General features: G+C 40.8%; 1 protein-coding gene across 2 annotated transcripts; it reads left to right on the top strand.

Annotated features, from left to right (window-relative positions):
• The first annotated feature begins 550 nt into the window (after positions 1-550).
• Positions 551-17887, top strand: tbl1xr1b (TBL1X/Y related 1b). 2 transcript variants are annotated; one of them, XM_055033358.1, is made up of 16 exons: positions 551-737; positions 2941-2997; positions 4757-4860; positions 5010-5155; positions 5284-5500; positions 6727-6859; positions 7716-7857; positions 8860-8923; positions 9034-9131; positions 11161-11221; positions 11465-11586; positions 12510-12584; positions 12678-12805; positions 13965-14130; positions 14232-14333; positions 15474-17887. In XM_055033358.1, the coding sequence occupies exons 3-16, from the start codon at positions 4803-4805 to the stop codon at positions 15498-15500; spliced, it is 1539 nt and encodes a 512-aa protein (XP_054889333.1). In that variant the 5' UTR covers positions 551-737; positions 2941-2997; positions 4757-4802; the 3' UTR covers positions 15501-17887. The 2 variants fall into 2 exon arrangements, with proteins under 2 accessions (XP_054889333.1, XP_054889335.1); XM_055033360.1 differs by having other exon boundaries at positions 551-741.
• Positions 17888-19277: the final 1390 nt, after the last annotated feature.

Genomic DNA, 19277 nt, shown 5'->3' with positions numbered 1-19277 from the left:
GCAATAATGATGTAAGCTTGTTGTTGACTTTCCTAGTCTGAATGACTGAGCAAAGGATGGGGGGCTGGGGTGTCATTAATCCACAGCTAGTGGTGACTTGCCAAGAGAAAATGAGGTGTAGTGGGGGATGGGCAAGAAGGCTCTGTTATGACTGATTCATGATAAACTTCTGAACGCTAGGCTTTCAGTTCTCCTCGTTTTCTTCTGTCTTCGCTCTTTTTAAAGAATCCCCGCTTCGTTTTTCACCCGCCTTCTTTGAACGTGAGTAATGTACCGTGATTTGATGTTTGATTAACGCTTTCAGCTTGTGTTAAACACACGCAGGTGCACGGAGGCCTTTTAAAACTAGTCTAGAGATACCAATAAATAGTTATGTGCTCTTTAAATCCGGTTACTTAACGTTATCCTCCACACTAACCGACGATACTACAAACATACACTGTGTCCCTGCTGGCACCAGGGGTTAATAATCTTTCAAATAGGCTTTAGTGTCTGTCTGACGCTCTGAAATAACAGTAGTTACAAGCAGCCCATTTTAGCATGACAGGTCACTCCGCTGTGTGTCTGAAGCCGTTGCTGGGCTCTTACCGCCGGGTTTTAGCTTTAATATTATAACCTCACCATAGTTCATCTATGCGCTAAAGGGAGCCACCCTGCAATGGATTAAAGCGACATCATGGTCTGATTTGAGCGTCAAAGTGAATGGAAGATACGGTCTGTTGGAAGTTTTAACCCAAGTAGGTATGACATTGTAGCTACACTGTCATTAGCCTATTAGCCTAGCATGCTAGGTTTATCCAGTTAGCCAGCTAGCTTGTTGGCAAGTCCACGGGGGTAGCAGCCTGACGACCTTTTGGCTCGAGGCAGGAATTTATGTTAGAGAGGGATTCAAATAATGGCAATTAGTAGTACTAAAGCAATAAAAATAACAAGCACAAATGCGAAATTATTACAATAGGCACGGGACGCAAAAGCCCGCATCAAAATAAGTAAGCCGTACCCCGCCTTGACTGACTGGCATGTGTGTTGACGGGTACACGCAGCGCCATGCAGAACTGATTACACACGCATGGTAGCCAGGGAGCTAAAGTTACACGGCTTTACACTACCTCTGCGATAACTTTAGTTTCCGAAACCACTGAGTTGCAGTAGTTAATCTGAATAGAAGGCAGTTCCCAGGAATTCCACGTTGTTGTTTGTCTGTTTATTTATAGAATGGCCGTGATACTCCCGTGTGCCCACGAACTGGGCTGGTTCGCCTGATGTCCACTCTAAAGTTAGGTTAGCTCCTTCTGCTAGCCGTTCTGAACAAGCACGGGCGCGTCTTTGTGAATGGAAATATTACCATATTAAAATGTTTTATTCTTTTTAATTTTTTTTTAGTATTTTTTAAAGTTAAACTCATACACACGTACTTATGTTAATTTTGATAATTATAAATATAATCTCTTTAAAATTTTGAATACTATGTCAAACAAACAAAAAGTGAAAAAAAATTTAAAAAGTGTATTTTTGACAGAAGTGTAACGCTATCGCCGAGATCAGGATGTAGAAATCTGCTGACTGGACAGTTTCCCTTCGTGGTCACCGACAAGCTCCGCAGCCTCACAGCTGTGAGCTTTTAGAGACAACAGGAAGTCTGTCTGGCATCAATATCACCATGTGAACCAAGTCTGTGTTTCCCTGTTCTAAAGAGTTGTGAAGACATTGAAGGCAATCGAGCTCCAAACAAAAGCTTCAGATTTACAGTTTACACCTCAGAGTTTTCCTCTTGTTGGTGGTTGATGTAGATCCTTTGATTGGCTGGTTCCACAAACCATTCGTCTTCATCATTCACAAAAGCTTCATCACTCAGCTTTTGTGAGTGATGAAGATGTCCAGGAAGCAATCTGGACTTCCTGAACACCTTCAGCTGCAGGATTTGTCGTTACAGTTTAGTTTTAGGTTTTTGTTGTGACTTTTAGTCTATTTATGTTTGTTTTGATTCGTATTTAAAGTGGGTTTGCTGTTTTTCATTAGTTAGACATCGTTTTGTTTTTATCAGTTACTGAAGACGTCTTAGATTTTTTCATTCTTTGGTGAATGTTCAGGTGCAGAACGTATTCAATTGAACGATGAGGCTCATTTGTCTGAATTAAAGCACCTTTTTGAAAATAACCTTAAAACTGGCATTAAACACTTTTCAATGAACTCCATTTCTGTGTTTAAAAAGTTTTTAATTTATCTGATTTATCTGAATTTTCTGGTCTAAAATGTCACATTTTCATGACTATGAGTGGAAAATCTTCATAATTAGCAGAAATGAAGGCTTGAAAACATCAATTTGTGTGTAAGTAACGTATATAAACTTCACTTAGTGAAGGAGTTACTGAAATAAATGAACCTTTCAATCGTACAGAATGTCTCTACGTGTATAGGGCAATGGTTATTTGACCATTTGATTATGCAAATGTGAATACAGTTATAAAGTATACAAAAACAGTTTTTAAACTATTCTTCATTTTCCACACAATGAAGGACAGCAGCCTAATGGCTATGAGTAAACTAATAAAATCTGTGCAGATAATCCTTCTTACTATTCAACTCAGTTAAAAATAAGAAGAAACTTTTGTTTTCTTTTTTGATTTGGTTTGTTTTCTAAATGAAATATCCCAGGATATTCCAGGATCTCAGCTTTCTGCCCTCTAGACACGAAGTTACCATAAAACAGACAAACCACGTTTTTGGGGAATATTTCGCAAATCTTAATTTTTTTAAGTAGCTATGCTCTTCTGACATACTGTCGCTCTACTAACTTGAGAAGTTGTCTTGCTGCGTCAATTTTCTGAAAAGCGGCAGTTTGAAAGAAGCAAAGCGACACTGCAAAGTGCAAATACGGAGCATTTGAAGGCTCAAGAAGATGACTGTGAACATTCAGTCTCTTTTTGTTCTCCATTTCAGGGTCCAGAGACGAGGCAGCCATCATGTGCAACTGAAGACGTCTTGATGATCACATGGGTAGTGTATTGATGACCACATTCCTATTAAGAATTGAGAAAAGAAACGTTAAATTGATTCTGTACATGCAGTTGGGTCATTTTGTGTCATTTGTTTTATGAATCCCAAAATTCCAGGCTTTGAAACTCAGTTAATTGACCGCATACTTTAGCCATCAGTCAGCATAATTCTGGCTCTTTATTTGACCACTCTCAATCTATATTGGTTGGTTTTCTGTATGTTGATTGGAGGTTTCATTATTTCATTCACTTTGTTGGTCTCCCTTAATCAAATTCCAGAGGTGTCAATGTGAAATCAAACTGATGTGGACCAAAAACATAAAAACATAGGTCTCGGTTTGGTTGAAGTGAACTCCGGTGCGGCTTAAATTCATATGTGAATCCTCTCCAAAAGCAAGAAGCGGACTATAATGCAGGGCATTCTGGGTAAATACAATGAGAGTCTAGTGCCAGCGGGAGATATTGCTTATGTTTTTTTACCCCCCAAAAAAGAATTTTACAACTACTAAAATCTGACGCTACTGCATTTTTGTTTTCATTTTGTGAAGAAGGAAATTGCATTAAATTCTTCTTGAGTGGTTTTTGGTGCAGCGCCCCCACAAGTGATGGGATGAACAGTTTTTCAAAGTGTTTAATTCAATTGACAGAGTGAAGTGTGAAAGTTAATTACAGTAGCTGAAAATAAACCAGATGTTGCCATTTTGGTCCCCACTGGAACCGAGTCTACCAAACTATCAGGTGTGAAAATGCCTTAAATGCCACACCACAAACTAATTGAAAAACTGTTCCCCTCCACACCTGTGGTGGCGCTGCATCAAGAACCACTGAAGGAAACTGAAGACACAGAGCACAACTTTCTTCTTCACTAAATGCAAGAAAATATGGAGTAGTATCAGATTCTAGTGGTTGGAGAATTTCTCTTTTGCCTTTAAAAAAAAAGAAGCTTTTTTTCCCTCCAACGCCAGACTCATGTTTGCTTTGATTGTATTTACCCAGAATGCCTTGCCTTACAGTCCATTTCCTGCTTTTGAAGCGGTTTCCGGTCTGCTTGGTGTTCACATATGAATTCAAACCACACCAGAGTTCCCTTCATCCGAACCGAGGTCGAGGATTTTAGTCGGACCAGAGTTCGCTTTTTTAAATCAGAGTTCGATTACAAACTCACGCCTCCCCAAATGAACCGGACTTCATATGGAAACGGACTGGAGTTGGATTAAAGCGGACTGAACTGGACTGGTGTGAATGCATGTAGGATCAAACACTGAGTTTCATCTCTGCCAGCGCTTGTGTAGAATAACCTGAAATATGCTGAGTCGTATTGTTGAGGCTCAGTAGCCAGCTGGACTCTAACCGGCTGCTTTACTGCTTCCTGGAGGCCTTTTCCTCCATTCCAGGCCTCCAGGTTTAGCTGGCGTTGGACATCAGTCTTTAGGGACATAGCTGAAGACGTGTTGACTCATTCAGCGGGCTGGCAGAATGCAAACAGTGGACGTTCTGTCCTTTTTCCACTCTCCTTGTTTATTCCGACATTTCCATTTAAACAGCGTAGGTTCTGCCAGAACAGGAATAGAGTACAAACACAAGCCGTGCAGGAATCACTTCCAGATGTAGGTTAATGAGTGGAAACCGGTGGGCCTGGCTTCAGCGACAAGGCATGTGCCTTTAGTGAAAGTAGGGTGGAAACAGAAAATATCATTCCGGGTTGGGATTTTTCTGAAGTTTTACAGTTTGTTTAATTCGCTTCTGTTCGTGTTTTACAGGCTACTGACCTGTGCTGACCCGATGGTTTAATCAGCAGGACTAAAAATGAGCATCAGCAGCGATGAAGTCAACTTCCTGGTTTACAGATACCTACAAGAGTCAGGTACAGCTGCTTTCTGTGCCATCAGAAAACCTTGTAGAGTCGATATAAAATGATTTCACATTCGCTGCTACAGCTAACACCAGCTAACCTTTGGACACTACGCTAATGAGTGTCTGTCCTACTTTCCGATTTCTCCCACCATCCTCCAGGCTTCTCCCACTCAGCATTCACCTTTGGCATAGAGAGCCACATCAGCCAGTCGAACATCAATGGAGCCCTGGTGCCCCCTGCTGCCCTCATCTCCATCATCCAGAAGGGCCTGCAGTATGTGGAGGCCGAAGTCAGCATCAATGAGGTCCGCTTCCTTTTAATTAGGAGAAAAACCTTCTCCGTAGTTTCGCTCCTTTTCCCAACGTCAGTCCTCCTACGAACGATGACGCGCTTCTGTGCTGTGTGACTGTGAAGCTTGTTGTCTCTGTCTAGGACGGGACCCTGTTTGACGGACGGCCCATCGAGTCACTGTCTCTGATTGACGCTGTCATGCCGGATGTGGTCCAAACCCGGCAGCAGGCCTACAGAGACAAACTGGCTCAGCAGGCGGCAGCAGGTAGCAGCAGCAGCACGGGGCCACAGGGAGGTTCCAAGAATGGGGACGGGGGACCCGCTAACGGAGAGGAAAACGGATCACATGCCTTAGCCAGTAAGCTAACTCCACGCACACCATTCTGCTCCTTGTGTGATTTGTAGGGAATTTAGGATAAGTCAAGATAAAAGTGCTCTGAGAAGTGAGGAAGCTTTTTTCTACTCAGAATGCTTTAGCATGCATCCTTACAAAATATTAAATTCTAAAATTATAGCCTTGAAATGTCTTAAAGGAGCAGCATTATGTAAAATCTACTTTTTTTTAGTTTTACATGAAGTTATAATGCTATTCCCCCATCAAAACCACATCTGGAGTGCTATTTTCATTCTTTCATGTATGCTTGATAAATCTTTTAATCTCCATGGCAATCATTCAACTGTGCAAAACGCCTGATTGGCCCTCGCCCTGCCTTCAAGATGTAGCTCCTCCTCTGAGCTGCAGTTTCAAAGCTTCTGCGTCATGGAGGCTTCCTTCCCCGCAACTCCCGCACGCAGCTCCTTCAGACTAGCCAGCAGCAATTAGCTTCTGGTGGAACTGTACCTACCTCAGTGCAGCGCTGATAAAATTCTCTTGATGACTTCCTGAAGGCGGAGTTTCAGAATGAACAAGAGCTTCTTAAAGAGACAGAGGCACAATTGCCAAGCATTATATTGTAAAATCAAATTTCTTTTACATTATGTTTGATATATACAGCATTTTCATATCAACTCAAGGTGACATAGTACTTGATTGTGTTAAATACTGGTGCTGTGTCTCAAAAATACAGGCCGCTCCTTTAAATACATAAATAAAATTGTATACTTGCATATGTGGCTTTCTTCCCCCTTGAGACAAAATATCAAGTCATAGAGCCAAGAAAATGTCTCAAGTGCTAAACAAAAGTTGTTACCATGACAACCCTGGCAGATCCTGGAGTCATATTAAAGCACTTTGTGATAGTCACTCTCAAAATGGACATCCTGCATGTTCCCCTGATCTAAATCCCAGAGAAGCCACTCACTTCATGGAAGCAAGTTATTGTGGTGAACAACAGGAAGAGCACCACTTCTCATCCTTTGTTTTGATATTTTATCTTTCTTTTTTTTTGTGTGCGTTTTTTTTCTTCCAGATATGTGAACACAAGTGTGTCATTTTTTTGTATTCAAGAAAAATTTAAATAATCTAAAATCAGTATCGGCAGCTCAGTGCTGAAACACCAGAGTGTAGTGTGTGGGTCTGACTGATTATTTGTGTCATAGCCAGCGAATCCTTGGTTTGACTGTGTTCCCTTCTCTCTGCTGTAGATAACCACTCAGAGATGATGGAGGTGGACCGGGATGTGGAGATCCCCCAGAGCAAAGCCATGGTCCTGCGAGGCCACGAGTCGGAGGTTTTTATCTGTGCCTGGAACCCGGTGAACGACCTCCTCGCCTCTGGGTCAGCATCGCCTTTCTGTGTTTGGAGCGTGTTTCAGAGCAGTCGTGGCATGTTTAATCGAGTTTCTCAGAAAAACGTAGTCCATCTTATGCTGAGACAAAGACAGACTTTGAAATGGCATGAAGAACTAAATTAGACAGCGAAAAATACATTAAAAGTGTACACTTGTCGATGCAAGAAAAAGAAAAATCGCAAATATGAACCCAAAATAGCGGTCGACCACTCTTCATTTTTCTACATCAAAAAACGCAGAAGTATTTTGACAATTAATCCTATTTCTACATGTCTGCATACTGCTGCTAATGGAAATGATCCTGATCTGATGGGGTTTTATTTCGCTACCATAGCAACACATGAATGCTCGAGGTAGATATCCCAGGGAAAGATCTGGCAGCAGAAATCACACCTCGTCTTTGACGCTGCAGTTCACAGCGCCTCTGATCCGTCGACATGTTTTTCTGCTTCCTGAGTGTTTTCTTTTCATCACACACGCGTTTGCTGGAGGAAAACACTGTTTCTTTTTGCTCCTGTTTAATGAAGAAGTCAGAGTCACCCATTGTGTTGTTCTGAGTCACAACGCCCACCATTTGAATCAGCTGTGCTTTTCTCTGCCGCTCCGCGTTAACATCCCCGGAGCTCGTTAGTGCGGCTCCACGGAGATTAAAACAGAATTAAAAACAGACACTGTCAAATAAACACGCCCTGTAAAAGTGGACATATGGTGAAGAAACAATGACAATTCAGATAGAAGGCTAAATATGCAGGGGAAAACCCCCCTCAATTGACCAAATAAATAACTTGTTTTTTCTTTTTTCTTTGCCTTGTAAATAGTCCCTTTCTGTTTATTCTGATCCAGGTCAGGAGACTCGACGGCGCGGATCTGGAACCTGAGTGAGAACAGCACAGGGGGCTCCACCCAGCTGGTCCTGAGGCACTGCATTCGGGAGGGCGGCCAGGACGTCCCCAGCAACAAGGACGTCACCTCGCTGGACTGGAATGTGAGTGTCTGCAGTCTAACCTAGAAATGTTCCTAGATCTGGACATTAAAGCGCTGAAGACCTTCCATCTCGTCACAACAATTTTTAATTTTCCCACGAGAAAAGTACTATTTTCTTCCTCTCAATTTTTAAGTAGCATAATATACATCTTTTGGTTTTATTATTATGATCATTGGTTTTTATTCATTCATTGAAACTTTTATTTTTAAACAAACATTTTGTCTTTTAATATTTAATATTTTTTTCATTTATTTAATCTATTTTCATCATTTTGATTCATTTTTAATTTCTGTATTTGTTCTTTTTTATTTGTGAAATGCGAGTGTCTTGTATCCCAAACTGTAAAATATGGTGGTGGCTGCATCATGCTGCGGGCACAGAGAAGCTGCTCAGACCTGATGGGGAAATGGGCGGAGCTAAATACAGAGCAATCCTGGGCGGGAAGGAGCAGAGCAACAACCTTCAGCAAAACTGAATGGTTCAGATCAAAGCATAGACAGGTGTAAGAATGGCCCAGTCAAAGTCCAGACCTAAATTAGTATAGTACGAACAAATGGCAGGCGATTAGCAGCAAAAGGTAGAAAGAAAATTCAGGTCACACAGACGACAGTTTTTACTACAAGGCTTCATCTTTTTGGACTGTTTTCCATTATTAAAAAAACCCATAAAAATAAAGTTGTATTGGTTATGGGGTGTGAATACTTTTACGAAGCATTGTGTAATAATTTATTATTTGTCAATCTAACCTGTAAAGGACATTACCTATAGTTATCGGTTGGGATCAGCCACAAAACTGGAATCCCTGTTGCCAGACATAATGCCATTCTTCCAACAAAACAAATACTTATTATTCCACTGCTAAGGTGACGCACAGACGTAAAACGAAAGCAGACGTTTTCCTCTTAAAGTCTCACATGAAAAAACAATAAACTTAATAATTATGAAGGTGAAATCCATTCAAATGGCAGCCTGAAGCTAACAAGAATCCCATCTCTCTTCCAGAGTGAGGGCACATTACTGGCCACCGGCTCATACGACGGCTTCGCCCGGATATGGACAAAAGACGGTAACACACACACACACACACACACAAACACACAGCTTTAATCACACGGCAGCTGCACAAAACACACCTCGTTTATCTCCTTCCCGGAGTCTGATTGTTGTGTTCTTCAGGAAACTTGGCCAGTACTTTGGGTCAGCACAAAGGGCCCATATTTGCACTCAAGTGGAACAAAAAAGGCAACTTCATCCTCAGCGCTGGAGTAGATAAGGTAAGGCTTATTGATTTTCAGCTGGGGTTTGGCTGCTTGCCATATTTTTGGGATTTCAAACTTTGAATTGATTGTTCTTGGGTTTGTTTTCTAGATCTGAAGCAGAAAAGCTGTTTTCAAGTGAAGATAGCTGCACTTCCATTTACAAATATGCAATTAACAATAATAAATATAAAGACAGGGAAAGGATGAGACCACACATCAGCTTCTTGTTGCTCTAAATCAGTGGGTCCTAAGCCCCGGGCCCGCAGACCAGTACCGGAAATAATTAAATATTTCTGTCTAATAGCCCTAACCCTGAAGGATCTTTTATTTTGAAAATCCTTTAACCAGATTATCTCGGTTACGTCTCGTGCGCCAACATTGATCCCACAAGCAGCAAAATGAGAAGAGACAGGAGAATGGATTTAACCCGTACCGGAAGGTGACTCCCACATTCCCAGCCCACTCTGCATGATATGTGGCGACTGGCTCCATAATGAGGCAATCAAGTCTTCAAAGTGCTTCGCCGCCTCAGGTGTTATTGTTTTCCATCACTCCCAGATGCAGTTTGAAGGCAGGTTCACAAAGAAAAGGCTTTGGATAAATGACGGTGTGCACTCTATTTGCTGCATTAAGCACTAGACCAGGCTCTCAGTTGCGCAATGTCAGCTGTTTTGGGATTTCCCTCCATGCTTCCGTTACTACGCAGTCTGATTGGCTACCTGTCACATTTAATAGGTAGCCATTTAACAGGCTGCGTTCTCGCTCTCTGTCAGGGAAACCCCCACAGGCTGTGACAGTCGGCCCCCTCCTGGGGACCGCAGTAAAATTGTCAAGCCTTGACGTGGATGTAAAAAGTTTAGAGATTGCTGCTTTAAATGTTTCTGAAGAGTCAGAAACGCATCAATTGATGAGTAAACACTGCCATCTAGTGTATTAAAACATAACAACATGTTAACTCTATATTAGGCAGTGCTGGTTAGACTCTTAAGAACAGAAATAAAACAGTTTCATTGTAATTGCATGCAAATTAAAGCAAAAATGCAAAACATGATCTCATAATCTTTTCTTATTCGAAACATAAGAGCAATTATTTTATTTTACTGTTAAATCCACGTAGCAGATCATGAGTTGCGATGTTATTGATTACATGTATTAATTGTTAAGTATAGAATACATTTTAAAGAATACACTCCTGTTGTGCAGAATTATTTCATAATGCGTAACAAATAAACTCACTTAAAAAAAAAAACATTTCCTGATCCTAGTTGCTTCTTTACCTCCGTCCTCTTGCAGTCTTCTATTGTAACAACAAAGGGAAATGCAGCTGTAAGATGTTGATTCAATATGTGGAGATAATAGCCAATTATTGATTATTAATTAGCTTTTTGGGCTATTTCATTTAGCGTTTCATTTAGTAGACTTTTTTAGTTTCGGTGACTCTAGCCTGTTTGAAACATCATCAATATTCTCCTCACTTACAGCACAGGTTTGAGCGTCTAATCATTGATAGAAGCAGCATTCTTTAATTCCTCTCCTATATTATTGGATTTTAGGATTCCTAATCTTGCACATCACATTTTTCATTTGTTGCTTGCACAGATTGTAGACACGTTGCATGTTGTCGTTTACATCCGGAAAGGCCCACAAGTGTGATGACGTAATAAAAGGTCAATTTAAGGGTTTTATAAATCAATACAAAGGCATTCAAAGAATTGTTTTAAATCCAGCCCTGTTTCCAATCTGCATATATCATCTTATTTTACCTTGTATTTTCTTAATTTCTAATCTTGAGCTTTTTTCTTTTTTTTTTTTTGTCTGTCAGTTTTGTCCCTCTGCACTTTTTCATGTACAATGCCCAAAAAATTATTTCCCCTTCTAGCACCGCTTTTAACATATCCAACAAGATTGTTGATGAAATTCTGGATAATCCTGACTCTGCACTTTTTCTGTTGTCTCGGAATCATTCAGAAAACACAAATTTCAAGTCTTTGTTTCACTTTTCAAATTGGGACGTAAAGTAATGGAACTCTCTCTGTCCACACAGACAACAATTATCTGGGACGCACACACAGGGGAAGCAAAGCAGCAGTTTCCTTTCCACTCAGGTGAGAGACAACAGCCAGCTGCTATTTTTCACTCCACTTTTCAAGTCGCACTCTCATTTTCAGACGTGTTAGAATTTGAGATTCTCCCTGTCATCAGGTGTTTTTACAGCCAGACAAATATGTCTGATGTCGTTGCGAAGATAATCTTCTCACAGTTCACGTAGATCTGATCGCAACAGGTTAGCATAACATTTTATATCCAGATTATGACTTCCATGTGTTTGTGTGTTTCTGTGCCAACAGCACCAGCTCTGGATGTGGACTGGCAGAACAACAACACGTTCGCCTCCTGCAGCACAGACATGTGCATCCACGTGTGCAAGCTGGGTCAGGACAGACCCGTCAAGACCTTCCAGGGACACTCGGTATGACAGCCGTCACGATTCTCACGCACGCCGCGCGCAGCACGGTGGAAACACGGGGTCTGCTCAATCATGTTCACCCTCAGATTTCAAACCGAAAAGTGTTAGAACATCAAACCAACGCTAATGTCAGATAGAGATAACAGTATGTGTAAAATTGTTAAAGCTTCATTATGCCACTTTTATACAAAGTATGTTTATTACATATTTGTTAAAACTGTTGCCATGTTGTGACGGAGTAATATCAATCTCCTTCCACCTCCTCTTTCAGCTACTGTTGCCGTCTGAAGAAATGCACCGCTCCTGGTCAAAAACAACCAATTAGAGCCAGGAGGAGGGCCTTAGTGCTGTCAATCACCTGCATGTACTCGCAGCTAAAAACAACTTAAAATTGTTTATCCGCCATCATTTTTTTGCTATGCTAACTAGCCTTAGTATTTATCGCAGGCTGTGCCAGCTGTGGCTTTGCAGAGAGCAAAAGCCACACAAAATTGTGATTGACACCACTAAAACCCACCTCTTGGTTTTGATTGGTTGTTTTTAGTTAGAGCTGTAAGAAGGCAGAGGAACTCCTTTTTTTTCCAGATTATCCACCTCTTACCAAACTGTCACCACATATGGCGACAGTTTCAATAACTATGGAGAAACATATAGAATTTTTTTAATAAAAGTTAAATATTGCAGCTTTAAGTCAGACATAACTGTTAAGGCTGAGCTTAGTGTCCCTTGATTTCTACCAGTTATAAACAATCAAGAACCTTTAAGTAGAGTCTCTCCAGTAATAGGAATTGGGATAAGCTATAATAAAAGCAGCATTGCAGTGGACAAAGAAAGCTTTTGCTCTAAAATAGTTGGTGTCTTTTTTCTTCAGCATCTCTAATTCTTATTACATGTTCTTTATTTTCATTTAAATCATGCTCATATAGAATGAAGTGAATGCCATAAAGTGGGATCCCACGGGCAGCTTGCTGGCCTCCTGCTCAGACGACATGACGCTCAAGGTCTGCAGTCTGTATTCCAACATGTTTGTTAATGTACATTATGTCGAATTCAGAGATTTATTCCAGTCATTGCCGCCAATCCTTCTGTTGTAGATCTGGAGCATGAAGCAGGATTCTTGTGTCCATGACCTCCAGGCCCATAGTAAAGAAATCTACACCATCAAATGGAGCCCCACCGGCCCTGGGACCAACAATCCCAGTGCAAACTTCATGCTGGCCAGGTACGAGTTCAGAGATGCCGACTTTTTTCTCTTTTTTTTTTTTTTGCCCTCACAAGGCTCTCGTTACACCACAGATCATTTTTACTGTTGGAAAATCTGCCAAGCACTGAAACGTGGATGTATTTAAATGAATAAAAATTTTATTTGTTGGTTCTCTATTAATAAGGCAAGTAGAAAATAATATTTTCTACTTGCCTTTCTTTTTTTAAAGAATAAACTGAATTTTGTGTTTCCTTGCAACAGTTCAAAGTGGAAGGATAATACATCACTCAATACTAAAATTTTTTTTAACATGATTTAAGTCTGTCTATAAATACTGTGAGAAATTTACACTGTATTTGATCACCATTTATCAAAAGTCCAGTTGTTAAATTGAATAAAGAAATGGCAAAAGGGTGCATATATTTTGCTTTATTTTGATTTAAAGTCAATTAAAATATCAGAGAAGGACTTTTTTAATTTTATTGAACTCTTCTGCTGTGTGCAATCAATGGTTGAAGTCTTTTCCAAATAAAATACATTAATGTTGTCTGCCAACAGAACAAATTATTAGCTTAAAAACTTCCCAGCTATCATTAATCTGCAAAAGAAACAATAGTGGTCCAAATGCTAAACTTTGGGGAACCCTGTTTGGGCCTCTCATAAGGATGCAGGACAAAACTGGAGTGTTTAACTAAAGCAGAAGGACCGTTAGCAGCCTGTCACTGTGTGGAAAGACTATAAAAATGTATATATTTATAATATGATATTGATGCAAAATTTTTAATTGGTGCATCTCAAATATTAATTGATCAATTTTTTTGTTTTACGATTCCTAGAGGTGCACCAGTTACAGTTTTGTGACCAATCTTTAAAACTTCAAAAAAACTGACCTGATGAAAGTTTTTCATGATTATAACTGACACTGCCAGGTGTTAAACTTCTACAAATCTAAAAGGTCAACATTTACTTTTAATCTTAAAGTCTTATTTAAGTGAAAAATGCGATTCAACACCCGCGATGCAAAACCCAAAATTAAATAAATCGGGCCGGCCGACCGATCCATTGGTGCACCCATGACCATTTGGTGTCACTACAGTTTCTGGTCATTAGTTATATATATATTTTGCAGCCCATAGCTTCATATTTGTGACTACGTCGGCTTTTCCTTCCCTTAAAGCGCGTCGTTTGACTCGACCGTGCGCCTGTGGGACGTGGAGCGTGGGGTGTGTATTCACACACTGACCCGCCACCAGGAGCCCGTCTACAGCGTAGCCTTCAGTCCTGATGGCAAGCACCTGGCCAGCGGCTCCTTCGACAAGTGTGTTCACATCTGGAACACTCAGGTCTGGAATAAACTCTGCTTTACTCACAGATAGAAGCTGAAACAAGGCTGCAACTGTATTTTATACACGCTGGTCTAAGAAAAGTTTCTATGTGTCTGCAGACGGGTGCTTTAGTTCACAGCTACCGGGGGACCGGTGGGATCTTTGAGGTGTGCTGGAACGCCACAGGCGACAGAGTAGGAGCGAGCGCGTCAGACGGATCGGTGAGTTTTCCTCTCTGTATATATCATATATATACACATACATGTATTATCTTTCAGTTCAACTAGATGGAGCCACTCCCTAAAGGACAGGAGATTTTACAGCAAAAAAAAGCACAATTTTATTCAATTAAATAATTTTAAAATGCACTCTAAATATTAATAATGTGGTCAATGACTGCTAAAGCTGCGGTATTTAACTTTTATAAAAACGATTTCTTTTGCATATTTGTTGAAAGTTTCACTATGTTGTGACACTTTGTTGCAAGACAGATGATCTGTGAGAAAATGGAGCCCTTCTGCCTTCTCACAGCTCTAACTAGAAACAACCAATCAGAGTCATGAGGTGGGTCTTAGCGTTGTCAATCACAAGCTAATGTAACTTTGCTCTCAACTTTGATGCACAGTCTGATTTACCAAATACGCTGAAAAAAAAACAAACATTCCTTGTAAAAGTTAAATACTGGAGCTTTAAAGCAGAAGATGATGTGTTTTGTTCAAGAACCTTTTTCTATCCAATTAATTAGCTATTACAAAAAAATGAACAGATCAGCCCTACAATGAATAGATGTTAAGCCAGGCAGAAAGTATTACTTTATCTGAAAATGCAGCCTTTGTTAGAAATGATCAAAACACAAGAAAAAACCCATTTAATTTTAAACAATAAAAAGTCTTATTTTAATTTAAAAGACTATTTGCATCTTTTCATGTATTTCTGATATTGAGTAAATAAGGCTTGTGGTTAAATGAAAAATCTGCACAGTGTGTAATCGATTTGATTAATCGATTACTAAAATAATCATTAGCTGCAGTCTTAATTTGAATACTCAGTATCCTCGCACCTCGATTCACATTTCCTCTCTATTAGTAGCAAACTACAAAAACAGGCTCTCTTCTGAGTAGAGGCAGGCCGAGATACGCCTGTCGGTGTTTTCCCAAACCAGTTCACGTAGTTTCACCCAACCTAACGGTCTGAAACCCGAAGTCTCTGCGGTGGAGACGTTTTTTGTGTCAATGCAAGTCTGCAGACTGAGAGCAGAGCATCTCCCAGTGTGAACTGATAAGAAGCTGCCACCCTCCAGATGCTGAATGTCAAATGAAAGGGAAAACACCCCGTCTAACTTTGTGGTTTCTGTTTTACAGGTTTGTGTGCTCGAATTGAGAAAATGACACTTGGGTGTTGTGTAGCTGTGGACCGACTACGAATGTGTACATAGCCAAAAAGACTGTCCCTGCCTGTCCGCCACACTGCTGTCTGTCCCATCAGGCTCCGCTTCTTCATGGATGTCCCACAGTTCGTCACGCCTGCGCCGTACAGACATGGGAAGACTTTCCCAACGTCACTTGGACCCCCATTGGGTCAAACAAAACTCCGGCATCCTTCTGTTTTCTCATGTCAGTCAGAACTGTCGCTGCGTGCACATCATACCCATCAGAATCTGGCAGCCCACACAGAACTACATTTGGACCTCACTGGGTTTATCTTGTGATGTGTAAGAACGAGGCCAGGGAAGGTTTTGAGAAGCTCATCTCTTCATTCACAGAGCTATTCATTTCCTGTTTGTGAAATATGCCAACTCATTCTTTTAATCCAAGAGATGTTTTTCAGTTGTTGTCGGTTTTTAGAGTGAGCAGAGCCTTGCAAAAGTATTCACATCTCTTCAGTTTTTAAGTCGGAATCATAAACTTTCCTTCTATTTTATTGGGACTTTGTGTGATGGTCCTACACAAATAAGCACATAGTGAAAAATTTGGAAAACAGCGTTAGCTTAGCCAAGTTGAATAAATAATACCAATGATTAAGTCTTTTCTCAGATTCCTCAATGGATTTAGGTCTGGGCTTTGACTGGACCACTCTGTCAGTTGAACCTCCATCCCAGTCTGAAGTCTTTTTCATCAAGGTGTTCAGCTCCATTCATGCTCTGACCACCTTCTCCATTTCTACAGAAAAAAAATAAATAATGCATCGCCACACCATGATGCTGCCACTACCATTTTTAACTATTGGGATAGTAAAGTGAGCCTGATCTGTTTCACATAGATCAAAACTTTAGGTTGGTTGTTATTCTGCCAACTGATCTGATCTGGTTATTTTAAAGGCAGTTTTCAATCAGAGTATATGAGGCTGAATACAAATACACACTGCAATTTTTTTTCCCCATTTTTCTAACACTGCGCAATTAAGCTACACTTGATGTTGGTCCATGACATAAAACCCAATAACATACATGGTTTTACCATGACAGAATGTTGAAAAGCTTCAAGAGTCATGACTGCTTTTGCAAGTGACAGTATTTGATAACCATCCTAGCTGTTTTCATTTAAGGGGGAGAACCGATTGTTGTTTTCTGGCCGATCCCTGATATTTAAAAAGCTTGACCTGCCAATTACGATTTTGGCCAATATTGATCAATATTTTTTCATTTTTGGTCCCAAAAAATTTTTTGAAAATACCAATAAAAGCCCCTAAGTTAGAAGTAGATGAAATCATTTTTTCCGACCAACGCAAATTTAAGGACGTCGGGCCAGTTTGTCGGTTTTTTACGAAATCATTTTTCGGGTGCTTGCGAAACTGACTATTCAAAATGTCTAAAAGTTAATCTGCTTCAGATCTGAGGTAAAGTGATAAACCTGTTAGTCACATGCATTTTGCTGACACAGCCGTCTGTTAGCTGTAGCTGTGCTTTGTTTCTCTCCTGGTGAAACCCAGACGGTGATGCAACAGTTGCTCTTTCCCTCACTTTCTTCTAAAAGGGCGTCTTCTCTTTGCTAAAACGGCTGTACCCGGTTTCCCAGTACCCGACCTACGTACCGCACTGCAGTCGACAGTTGTTGCCACTCATTATCACAAACACACAGGTGACAGACAATTTGTTTGCGGTGTTTAGGTTTTGAAGACAAGTCCGGCTGTTGATGAAGCGAACATCCAGACGTATGCTGCTTCGTTGAATCTTATAAGATGCCATTGCACCGTCATAGCTGCGACCAAAGCAGTAGGCGTTTGAAGTGGATTTGCACTTTAGCCTAAACTGAGGGAAGATTCAATCAATCTGAAAATTGTCTTTTGAAGCAGTTTTATCGGTCATCTTCAACTCACATCAATCAAAAAGGACCTGTTACATATCAGCTACAAAAAATGCTTGTACCTTTATTTGCATTGATAAAGCAAGCCAGCAGTGTCTGAACTGGATTCCTCTGACAATGAAATGGTATTTTATCCCTGTTTGGTTTTGGGTGGGCAGGAACAGTACTAACACCGATCCTATGTTTGCTATGTCGGAAAGCCCTCGAAGGTTTTGTACTTTTGTAATTTTGATTCGTTTGTAGCCACGTACTCAAAACGACAGAAAGAAAAAGAAACAAAAAAAAACAACAGATGTAATTGTTTGTGTAATATAACACAGAACATGTAAATACCAATTTTCAGAATTTTTTTTGGGTGTCTTTCCACAGACCTATGTTGTACTTTGTCACGGTTGCAGCCTGCAGCCTCCTGATAAGACTGTTGGTATATCACTCAGATCTTAAGGTCTAGAATAAAATCTATTTTGATAATATCTGTGTTTTGTAGCTTTGCTCTGTACCAAAACAACAGACTTCACACACAGCTGCTGCTTTGGTTCACTTACACCAGTTCCCTGACACTGGGGCCAAGCTGTAACTGTTACAGCTTTAACGAAAAGGAGGAACCCATCATCTTCTGCTTAGTCAAATCGATGGGGTGGCAGCCCATGTTGGGAGGCCCAGACTTCCCTCTCTCCAGCCAGTTGTTCCACCTCCTCCGGGGGAATCCTCAAGCGTTCCCAGGCCAGCTCAGAAACATCGTCCCTCTAGCGTGTAGTGGGTCTTCCTCTGAGCCTCCAGATGCCTGAACCACCCAACTGGCTCCTCTCGACGTGAAGGAGCAGAGACTCTATTCTGAACCCCTCCTGGATGACTGGGCTTCTGTCTCTAAGGGAGAGTCCAGACACCCTTTGGAGAAAACTCATTTCAGCCGCTTGTATATGTGACCTTGTCCCTTTAGTCATTACCCAAAGCTCATGACCATAGATGAGGGTAGGAATGTATATCGACCAGTAAATCAAGAGTTTTACTTTTTAACTTGGCGCTCTCTTCACCACCACAGTAGATCGTGACAAGAAAGGGAACTCTCAACACTTTTGCTCCACCCTTCAACCAAATTGTGGCGAGCAAACTCTGCAACAAGGGAGAACATTGCTCTACATGCCCCCATTTTCCCACAGATCAGTTACACATGCGGCTTTCTGCTCTGCTCACAAAGAGGCAGAGCGGAAGGAGCCGTGCCTGCTTAAGCTGCAGGAGATCAGCAGCAAACTGAAATGGAGGGAACATGCATTCAGACACCAATGCATGCAACATTGATATTTGTGAAAAAAAATCATGACACGTTTCCCAAAAATGCCGGCGCATTGTTTCTGCTGTCTGATCTGTATTCCTGCAACGGTTTCTGCTGTGGTTCCTACAGCGCAGTTCTGCTTCTGGTGCAACGACGCTAAATGTGCGCCTGACGGTCCTTCAGATTATAATGCTAGTTTGATGTATGGGAACAAACGAGAATTCATTTCTGTTCAGTCAGGCAAACATTTGAAACACTGGGTCAAAGTTCATCTGCATCATCATTATACACAAGCTAGTAGACCCCAGTAGCTTCTTTTTTTTTTTTTGTGAATTTTACCAAACCTTTGGACAGGTGTCTAAAAGTACTCGACATGACTTATTTTCTTTTAAGATGAAATGCCAAAGAAATATTTTATTTTATTAGTGTTGTTATGGGTTAGTGGACCTCAACGTCAGCAAGTAATTCAAAAGCACTGTGCATGTGAGTTGTCTGAGTAGAGATGGTGGTTTTGTTCACAAAATGACTTTTCTCTAACTCCCTTCTAACTCTTGGCCATACCGTCACATAAATACTAATTAAAGTATTTA

Source organism: Poeciliopsis prolifica, unplaced genomic scaffold (genome assembly GCF_027474105.1).
Source record: "Poeciliopsis prolifica strain line A6 unplaced genomic scaffold, Auburn_PproV2 SCAFFOLD008, whole genome shotgun sequence".
In the NCBI taxonomy this organism is placed as follows: Eukaryota; Metazoa; Chordata; class Actinopteri; order Cyprinodontiformes; family Poeciliidae; genus Poeciliopsis; species Poeciliopsis prolifica.
This window is presented reverse-complemented; position numbering and strand designations above follow the sequence as displayed.

Bases quoted from the DNA above. Each gene is read 5' to 3' on its own strand.
- tbl1xr1b (XM_055033358.1), top strand. From the start codon at position 4,803: ATGAGCATCAGCAGCGATGAAGTCAACTTCCTGGTTTACAGATACCTA. The intron at 5,501-6,726 runs GTAAGCTAACTC...TCTCTGCTGTAG, and splicing joins CGGATCACATGCCTTAGCCA to ATAACCACTCAGAGATGATG. The intron at 14,334-15,473 runs GTGAGTTTTCCT...TCTGTTTTACAG, and splicing joins CGAGCGCGTCAGACGGATCG to GTTTGTGTGCTCGAATTGAG.